Below are 10087 nucleotides of genomic sequence, written 5' to 3'. Positions count from 1 at the left end.
AATATGCTGACTCCAGAATTGAGAAAGGTAGGCAAAGGGAAGAATAAGTTTAAATGCTGCTGAAATAAAATCAAAATGCAGGCCAGAACAAATCCGAGAAAAAGGGAAAAACACAATTAATGCAGTAATTCATGAGAACGATTTGCAAAATGGCACACAGAAAAAGATAAAGCTGTGAGCATTATTAGGCAACCCCTGAATACTTCCAGGTAGTAACAATGGCAGCTCTGGAGCCCACTCTTTAATACCCAAGAAAGAAGAGGAGTACGGAGGGGTCACAGCATGGAGGGTTACGCCTCGGATCACTGATGATATGGGACGCCTTACATTCCTGCCTCACACCGCCAAGAGATCTAGGAATGACTTGCAACTCCTCTCGCCCAGAATGTGACCTTTGACATTTCTTACATGTTTTGTCTCAGCCCTTGAGCCTCCCCAGGCCCGGCCCATGACAACTGCAGCCCCTGCACTGACCAATCGCCTCAGGGTGGAACCAGGTCAAACTGTTCACCTGATGCCATCTGACAAATAAGGCCCTAGTCTGGTAAAATTCACACTTGTCAACGATATACAGTATCAAAACTCTGTATAATGAGAAAACGTACAAACACAAAATATATCTTTCAATACGCAACAACATACACATTAAATGTTGGTTTTGCAGATGAAATTCAAATTATTCATACAATATGTGTCACAAAGAAATAATGGCTGGCTCTGTCCATTCTGAAAAGGGGAGGGGGGGGGGCAATGGGGGCAAAAACAAGGGAAGAACAAGACAAAAACAAATCAGGTTCAGTTCATATTTGTCATGTTGGATAACTGCGCACACAGGAAGCCTGGAGGAGCGAATTTAACCTCTCCAGTTGACAGTACGAGTTCATATTACCACCACTCTCCCACTCCAGTGCTGCTGGGCTGCTGTCAGTCTTTGGGTCACCCCCCCGTGTTGTGTGTGGGTGCATGAGAGTCTGTCATTCCAGTGAGTTTAAAAAAAAAAAAAGAAAGAAAAAGAAAAAGAAAAAAGGTAGGCCATTGGTTCGTCTGCCGAGAGGTCCCGCCTACCCTGATGGGGTGGACCTCGCAGGGAGCCCATCACTTATCCAGGATGACCTTGACAAAACTGGCCACGTCTGTCTCTTTGGAGTCATGCAGGGTGAAAAACGGATGTTTCTGTATCCAGAGAGGGAAAATACATATTTAGAAATGTTTTCTTGGATGACAAAAAAATTATTTAAATGATATCTGTGCCGTTATTGTGAAAAATACACACATCATAGTCTTGTTGGGTTAATAGGGCAAGCCTGGCCTCTTGTGGACAAAAGAAGAACCAGAGTGCACTGAACATTACTGTGGGGATGCTGATGATGACAAAGTGGCATAATGCATAATAATACATGTTGGTGTTTTAAGGTTTAGAGAAATAAAACCTAAAAAGTACTAACCATTAATTCTGTATAAGCTGGTCTCTCATTTGGCTTCTTTCTTAAACTGTAAACGAGATAAATTTAAAAGTGAGACAAACGGCACACATCAAAATTTAAATGTATCATAATTTAACAAAAAAAAACACATCTAAAATAAAAATAGTCAGATACATGAACATCATTTCAAGTCAAGTTAGAGCTCCACAGATACTATACTTGTGTCACCTCATTCAGTAAACACAGCAAACACTGACCCCTGCTGGGCCTCTATTTTTTTATTTTTTTCATTTTTTAAAAACACCCAGGTGATTGAGGAACAAAACATCATCATCAAGCGTGAGGCTTACCACTGGGAGATGAAATCTACAAAGTCTGGGGAGAAACGGTCGGCAGGCAACTGTGGAGACGGCTCATCCACCACCTGTTTGAGCTGCTGGAACGGGGTGCCCCATGAGTCATAGGGGAATTTCAAAATGGCCAGCTCAATCTAGGAGACAGATGGAGGCTGATTTAACCACGACTGTACATGTTGGGGCTAAAATTTCATGACTGCACCTGAAAATTTTAGCAAGGATGCAATGCAACATTTGCAAATGACTGAATACATTTTATGTTTTACTGTGTAAAATTTGAAGCAACAGTGAAAGTAATATGTGTTATAAAATATGGATTTTAAGAAACAGCTGTGTCAAATTAAATAAATAAGACATAATAGAATAACAGAAGATCCAGAAATAAAGACAGTCTGTCAGTTTATAAGCCACGTGAGGTGTTAACTGAGGGCAACATGAACTACTATTGTTGTAACACCAGAATGGCACAGGTATCAAAACTGCCAAGGGTCACCATGACTCAGCATTAGTGCTGAGTTGTGTTCAGAAAGCTGAGTTAGCGGTTATGCAAACTCTTTTGACATTGCTTGATAAACAGTTCAATTAACCATCTGAAAAAATATAGTTTTGTACAGAGGGCAGACTGACATGGAGTCATATATTCCTGGAAACAAAACAGGGTGCTCATCACAGGCCTAGGCAGAGAGAGGGATGAGTGAAAGAAGCTTTTCATGTTTTACCTAAATTAGGTTTGCATGTTTTCTGTTCCTTGCAATATGTTTTGCAACTTTGTCAAGAAAACTGTTTTGTAAATAAAAAAAAACGTTTTATTATCATCATATGATGGATTACAAAGAAAAAGTGATTACATAAGACTAAGCTAACATTTACATTTTGGTGTTTGCCACCAGTGTCAGCTATATATGAAACATGAACAAAGTTTTTATCCATATTTAAACCAGATTAAAGAACAGTTATATTCATGAGGCAGCAACATGGATTCCTGTAGTGATTCATTTCCTGAAAACTATATCAACAAAGGCACTCCCTGTGCACAGCAGAACTGCTCTAACTGTATCACAAAGTCAAAGCCAAACGTTTCCATAATCCAGCCCTACTCACCATCGTGATACCAAGACTCCATATGTCCGATTTGACACTGTAGCCTTTCTGGTTGAGGTCAGGGTTGATCCGCTCAGGCTGAAATTATGAGATAAATACCAACACTATCAAAAAATTATTATAAACTATAATTATACTTTAGAAAAAAGGTTATTTAGATTTTTCTCTTTATTTATTCTTTAAACATAAAGAGAAGAAAGGGAATTATAATAATAAATATAAAATGATCCAAGCAACATCAGTTTCAGAACTGAATTAAACTCACTCAAGAATTAAGAAGCCAGTTAAAGATAAGAATAAGTGTAACTGGGTTAAGAACAGATGTCAACTACAATATTATTTTCAGTGGGAAATAATGCACTGTTTTTGTGAGCCTGCATTCCAGGAAAGATGCTTGAAAGCTTATGGGTTTGGACAGTAGAGGCCTGACTACCATCAGCCTGGGGTCCAGATTTCAAAATGGTTAGGTAGCTCCTGGCCTGTGGATTTCTGGCTCTACTCCAGATGAGTGTTTTCAAAGATCTCAAACACTGACATTGGCCAGACCGCTGAGTGTTCCAATCCCTCAGTAAATTTCTAGAGAATCCTATTTCTCAGCTAACCGGTACCAGGAATCTTCCCTGATCTTCCCCAGACCCCACTTACTGCCATGTAGGGCTTGCAGCCTGCATCCAATGTTTTGGCCACAGAGTCCACCAGGTGGCCGCTGATGCCGAAGTCGCACATTTTCACTTGGCCCTGAGTGTTGATCAGAACATTGGAGGGCTTCACATCTGAAAAGGACATTGTTGGGAGAATGATGAGAGAGAAAACAGGAAAACGACAATGAGAAACATCAACAGGAAAAAACGAAAACTGCACACAATGATGATTTAATCCGCTTACCTCTGTGTATCACTGAAAGGTTACTGTGCAGATGCTCTAATGCCTTGACGATCTGAGGAGTACAAAGAGAAAAATTTGTATTATAATATGTCTATGGTTGGTTGGGTGTGGTGATGTAGGTCCCTTGGAGGCACATTCATTTCCATAAAGCTACAAACATACAACATGCAAACATGCAGTGAACACAGCGTGGGAGCATTTCACTATTTCCAAATGTACTAATGGGTGACTTTTTAGTCTGTATCCAAACAGAAATGTAAAAATGATAGTTACATGATGTGACTATTTCTTGACAAACAACAGTTTATCCATCAGCCTGGGGACTTCATTCACAACATCTTGGGCTATATTTCTGGTTGCCTGGCAAATTCACCGTGACAACAAGACTATAGAAAGTCACTGCACCTGGCTGTTGTTCACAAAGAAGTAATTACAGCATGTGATTTCCCATAAAACCACAAATTGCTGTACTTCTCAGAAAGAACAAGCATATTTTGCCATAATGTTGAACTATTTCTTTATTGTGCTCGCAAAAGCACCAAATATCTTGGTGAAATATGGGGCAGGACGTACTGCTACTGTGATCTTTCCCAAGATGTCCTCTGGGATGGTTTTGCCTTTATCAATGACTTTCTTATAGAATTTATCCAGAGATGTGTCCATCAGCTCCATACAGATCCAAACATCCCCCTGAAAGAGAAGATGTCCCAAAAGGAAGCAATAAGATGATGGCAGGTGACCACAGCAGTCAGAAATTATTTAGGATTTAAGATGTGAACATTGGCTTCACCTCTCTGAAGAGGGCGCCATAGAAGGTGACAGTGTAGAAGCAGTCCACTGTCCTCATTGAAATGTCCAGGTCCATCAGAAGCCTCTTCTGCTCCAGAGTGTTGACAGTGGCACGAATCCTCTGGGGACACAAACATCACAGATGAGCTTTTACTTTTCCAGTGCCACACCCCCACACTTCAATATAACATATCACAGATCCGACAGATCTGACCCAAATGTTTACAAGTTGAGCTCATATGTTGAATACATCTATGAGTCATGGCTTCTATTTTAAAAGCGTGGTGCGTTTAGACAGATGCCAAATCAGGTAACCTGAGTAGCAGCCTCCCAGCCTACCTTGACAGCCATGATAACACCACTGGGCACATGTTTCATCTTGTCCACCACCCCGTACGCTCCCCTCCCCAGCTCTGCAATCTGCTCCAAGTCATCAGCCTTCACCACAAAGTTCTGGACAGAGGAGGCAGACGTTACATTAATGTATGTATTCAGCCCAGCAAAAAATAGAACAGCATGTCTCAGGGGAACACAGAGCCAGCTTTACCTGATCTCCAATTGTGACGCAAGCTTTAGAGTCGAGATCTCGAGGGGGCCTGCAGGGAGAGAGCAACAATTAAACTGTGTGTGACAACAGCAATGGTGGTCACTTTTGATACCAGAACACTCAGTAATAGTACATTTATACAAAGAGAAATTATGCATGTTTATTAGAGCAACGTGTAAGATAAATTTGAAACAAATATTGATTAAAGTGAGCACTAAAACCAATAAGAAAGTCAAGTGATCCATGCAATGTTTCACTCTCCCTTTGCCCATGTAACTCTGCAGCTCATAATTACTGCAACAGACACAAGAGCTCTAAATGGAGTGCAGAGACTGTGCTGCCTTCCAAGAAAAAATATATATCCTAAAAGTTCTTACTTAATATAAAATACAAATAAATAAAAATGTCAGTCATCTGCATGAAGGAAAACTAGAAAATTATAGCCTGACTGATAGTGGAAGGCTGAGGCCAATCCCAGTGTTTGAGAGTTCAGAAAAATATGACATGACGGTTGATATTCATGTTTACATTTATTGTGAAAACATATACACCACCAGCAATGTAACTGTGATAAGCTAATAAAGACTTATTTATTGACCCAGCACATGTATCATTACACGCTCTAATTTTGCAACCCTCTCTAGGACGGTCACTACCACGCTGCAAAAAGAAGCCTTACGCTGCTGCCGCTGGTGTGGGCTGTGCAAACACTTCTTTGGCCAGCTTCAGCCCAGGGTTCTTCTTCTTCCCTTGAAGACAAAGAATTTAGAAAAAAAAACTATTAATGTCTCAGCTCCATAATTGATCTGCAGCGATCAATAAAGCTGTATTTAGCAGCAACCCCAAGCAAGTATAATTTGCAGTATTTGGTAGAAGGACTAAGGTAAATGGACTTCACAGACTCTTACGACCCCATTTGCTACATTACTCTGAGTTTAAAACAGTGGTTTGCCACAACAGAGATCCCAAGATTCAAACCACTTGGTGCCAACTAAGTGGGCTTGCTTGTGTTCATATATCCACACAGGCCTATTGATAGAATTTATTATATTCTGGTATTAAGGAGTGTTTTCAACATTACAATCAATTTGCAGTTGCCACTGACTCAAACCATAGCAAATGATCTGCTATCTAACCGGAGATTAGGTGTACTCAAAGCTGAGGCCATGCAACAGAGAGAAGGTGGACTCAATGACTAATCGACATTGGTATGATGACTCAAATGCAGAGAGGAGGGGGGGAATACAAGGAAATAAGGCCTTCCTTCCTGTCATGATTTTTTTTCCCTCTCTTATTGTTACAATCACTGCTAACAAATCATCTATCAATGTTTTTCTGCTTTGTCTCAGTTTAGGTTCCATTACATTTTTTGAATATCTGGGGAGTGCTGATGTAAACTCTGCAGCTCTAGGACCTTTCTGTGTTAAATCAGCAGTCCATTCATAAACACAGTTTACCAGCAGCCTTTGGGACTTCCCACAAGGGGCAGCGAATCTCTGCCAGAATGACACAGCTACCGGGATTACGAGCAACAACACAGGAAAAACAGCTCAACTCTTCTTGACATGGACTCTTGTTGCAAGGTCGACAGGAAAAACAGAGCACTTTTCTTGACCTTTATCTTGCATGTGCTAAGACTTGGCCAGATTTTCACCCACTGGGATATGATGAGAAACAGTTTAGACCTGGCTGGTTATTTCCTGTTCTTGCTGCACACAGGGTTGGATCAGGCAGTGTGATGACTCTGCCCCAGTTCAGAGAAGCTGGTTTAATGCACAAGCAAGGCACCTTCACTTTGGAGCAAAATGCAGCAACTCTTTATAAAACCATCAAAGGTTAGTAATGGTTGGTATGATTTTTAACTGTCAATGTTTCTGTGCTGCTGTATTTAACACTGAGTGAGTCACTCCACTTTAGTCTAGAGGAAGTATGATTGGGTAAACCCCTCCTTTGCTACATCAAACTAGAGGGGAAGTGAAGTTTTTCTAAGATTTTAGATTCTATGGCCTACCACCGAAACATCAGACTGGTCCATTTTGTGCTGCAGCCTTAAAAATAGGCCTTCAGTGTCTGGACAGACTATGATAGTTTCACATGGCAGAGGGAGATTGAAGGGTAATTTACTCACACACACAGAGTCAAAAATAGATTTTGCATTTCCTCTGCGTGGGATAAAGTGTGAGCAAACCTTCCGATGACCTGACAAATAAAACTGTGTTCTGCTCATGCAACAAAAGTACAAAAGCATCTGACATAACAAACATCTAACACAATGTGTTTTTTTCACCAAACTGTAAGGCACATGTAACAGTCCCTTTCTGCTGCAGAGAAACTGCAGACTGCACATTATATTGAAGTCTGAATTACTACTAGAAGTGCTTGCTGTGAAGTATTAATGGACTTGAAATACAATAATACCCCTCTCAGGAAGCAGTCCTGTTTGGGGAGCCAGAGTGTGGTGTGCGCAGTGACCCTGTGGCCATGGCTGCGGGGTGGGATATGACTCATGGCCAGTCAGACTGGACACATCCGCTGAAAACACAACAACTGTCAGGACCCTTTGGGAAATATGATGTCACTTCACTTGGCCCGCTTGGTGATCGCTGTCCCCGTTCAGGCCAACTGAGGCCAGCTTCACTGCAGCTTTCTGCTGCAAGACCTGCCTGGTCCTCAAACTAAGCCTAACAGCACACAATAGTACCATGACATCAGCCACAGCTGCAGTCAAAGTATATCGTCGCAGAACAGGAAATATACATGTGCACAGATACTATTTTCTCAGAAAGGAGCTGAACCTTATATCCAAATCTAGCACAAGTTGCATTCTGCAATTTTATTAAACTTCTTCATCCTGCAGACATTTTTCTTCACATGCAAAGAGGTCAAGCAACCTGAAGACTTTTTAATTTTAAGTACTGATCATGGCATCTTAATCAAATCAATATTTTTGCTGATGCTGTGCTGGCAGTACATTGATGCACTTTTACAGGAAATGCAGTAGTTCTTAGAAAACCAAAAAAAGTTCAGTGGAAAATGTCCACAGTGAGGTAATACGTACGTAATGTGAACAAGAATCTCTGGATTGTGCATGGGATCAAAGTGTCAATAGCTGTGTGGAAAGTCACTATGAGGAAGCTCCAGCCTCAGAGTGGGTCCATATACAGACAATGATGACTCATGCACAGATAATCTTCCACACCACCCTATCAGTGCTGTTAGGGAGAACCCAATCTCCAAACATGCCCCAGCAATACCTTGAACAGCACTGCAATGTACTTAGGCCCACTCCACCCTGGACCAGAGAAGACACAACTCCTTGTGGTGGCCAGAAGAAAAAAGAAAAGGAAAAGAAAAAGAAAAAAGCACTTCCCCGCAGACACCTCAGGCCTGCTTTGGTGCACACAATAATAATAACAGCACAGAACCTGTGTGGCAGCTATGGAGTATCTGCTTGCAGCCAGTGAACTGTCAACAAAAGAGAGGCTGCACTAGGTATTGGTGCTGCAAGTCAAAACATGCCATGGTAGGCCAAAGGCTGTGATTGCCTGAGCAGCACCCAGCCAATCTACACAGCCCTCTCAAAACAGTGTGTACTCCCGACCATGGTAACGCTAGTATGATTGTGTAACAGCACAAGCGGTGAACTTGAAATGTAAATTGACATCATCATCATGCTGTGTGTGTGTGACGCAGAGGAAGGACCTTGAATTTTCCAAGGTGTGTGTTTTATTCAGCAGAGTACAGTAATTACACAGCACAGCCTCACTCACTGACTGACTGACAGGCGGAAGCCAAGTGTGTGATAGCGCCCTGGTTCCTTGGCATCGCTGCCTGATCCAAAGAGAAAAAAAAAAAAAGAAGGAATTTCCATCGCGGAAAAAAAAAGTATTTTCGTGGACGAGGCGCTAATTTCTTTTTTTTTTTGCGCTAACACGCTCGCCAAACACAAATCGACCCAACGCAATCGATGAGTCATGAGGCCGAAAAATACAAACACCTGTGGTCCCAGTGTGCTTTACTTTACCGAAAGGGAGAAACTAATCTCAGCGCGGTAATTTCCAGCTAAGGGAAAGTTGGCTGATAATTACAGCTTGGCAAAAGTCCTTTATTGTCGTGAAAACTGTGTTAGCTAACCACCACACGGGAACTTAAACGAAGCGATGCGTGTGTGCCCTGTAGCTAAAACGTTACCATTAAAATCGCGGTATCAGAAGGTATATGATGAATATCTTCAGACACCAAGATGTCTAGAGACATCACACAATAATAGAAAGCAGGAAAGACATGCTGGCTAGCTTCTTTTTTCCTCCTCTCATACATGCAGCCTTCCACCTGGCAAGGTTACATTTTTCAAACATAGCTAGCAAAAGTACTTCCACGCAAACCGCACCTCGATATTTAAAACGTATGCACGGCTGTTTTAAAAAGTAAATGGAAAAGAAAAACACTTACCTCCTTTAGACAGAGACATTTCCCCTTTGCTTTGATGAGGGGGAAGGGAAGCACAAAGACTTTTGCCTTTTTTCACTCCCTCCCTCCCTGCATCTACCCTTACACCCGCTCAGGATCGCTGGCTTGTCGTGCAAAAACTAGCAGCGATTAAAACAAGATGGTTCGTCTTCGTGCAATCTTAGTGCTTCGATCACCAGATCGCACGTTCAAAGATCGATTAGCGGATGAATGCACAACTTTAAATAAAGTCGGCGCTGGCTGTACAGTTCGAGTTAGTTTGCTAACAAAACCTGTACTTTTAGGGTGGCCAAAGTCTGACAGCTGAAGGTTCCAACGACGCGATGACGTATTTCCTGACGCCTGAGCATCATGGGAAGAGTAGTTTTCACTGTGTGGGCACTTCTGTGAACAAAGCGAGATTATTTCCACCAATTACTGTGACAAATCAAATATATTGAGCCAAAGTAAGATCATACATAAATGCAACAAGGATAGTTACAGGCCACCACTGATAATTCTTTGTTTTTAAATGT

General features: G+C 41.6%; 1 protein-coding gene and 1 long non-coding RNA gene across 2 annotated transcripts; one reads left to right on the top strand and one right to left on the bottom strand.

Annotated features, from left to right (window-relative positions):
* Nucleotides 1–226: 226 nt before the first annotated feature.
* Nucleotides 227–9900, bottom strand: LOC121198843 (dual specificity mitogen-activated protein kinase kinase 6-like). The gene is made up of 12 exons (XM_041063188.1): nucleotides 9555–9900; nucleotides 5782–5851; nucleotides 5103–5151; nucleotides 4895–5008; nucleotides 4557–4676; nucleotides 4340–4456; nucleotides 3767–3818; nucleotides 3527–3654; nucleotides 2882–2959; nucleotides 1775–1914; nucleotides 1446–1491; nucleotides 227–1173 (listed from the first exon to the last, which is right to left on the bottom strand). Exons 1-12 carry the CDS (start codon nucleotides 9571–9573, stop codon nucleotides 1096–1098), a joined length of 1011 nt encoding a protein of 336 aa, XP_040919122.1. The 5' UTR covers nucleotides 9574–9900; the 3' UTR covers nucleotides 227–1095.
* On the top strand, nucleotides 6621–9972 carry LOC121198844. Its single transcript, XR_005896372.1, has 3 exons — nucleotides 6621–6685; nucleotides 6822–6937; nucleotides 9857–9972. It is a non-coding gene; the product is annotated as an uncharacterized LOC121198844 (long non-coding RNA).
* The last annotated feature ends 115 nt before the right edge of the window (nucleotides 9973–10087 follow it).

Source organism: Toxotes jaculatrix, chromosome 18 (genome assembly GCF_017976425.1).
Source record: "Toxotes jaculatrix isolate fToxJac2 chromosome 18, fToxJac2.pri, whole genome shotgun sequence".
Lineage (NCBI taxonomy): Eukaryota > Metazoa > Chordata > Actinopteri > Toxotidae > Toxotes > Toxotes jaculatrix.
This window is presented reverse-complemented; position numbering and strand designations above follow the sequence as displayed.

What these genes read in the sequence shown, in the direction of transcription:
- LOC121198843 (XM_041063188.1), bottom strand. An exon ending in CCCACACCAGCGGCAGCAGC is followed by an intron (nt 5,152 to 5,781) that starts GTAAGGCTTCTT and finishes CTCTCCCTGCAG; the next exon opens with GCCCCCTCGAGATCTCGACT. An exon ending in CCTTTCAGTGATACACAGAG is followed by an intron (nt 3,655 to 3,766) that starts GTAAGCGGATTA and finishes TGTCCTTTTCAG; the next exon opens with ATGTGAAGCCCTCCAATGTT.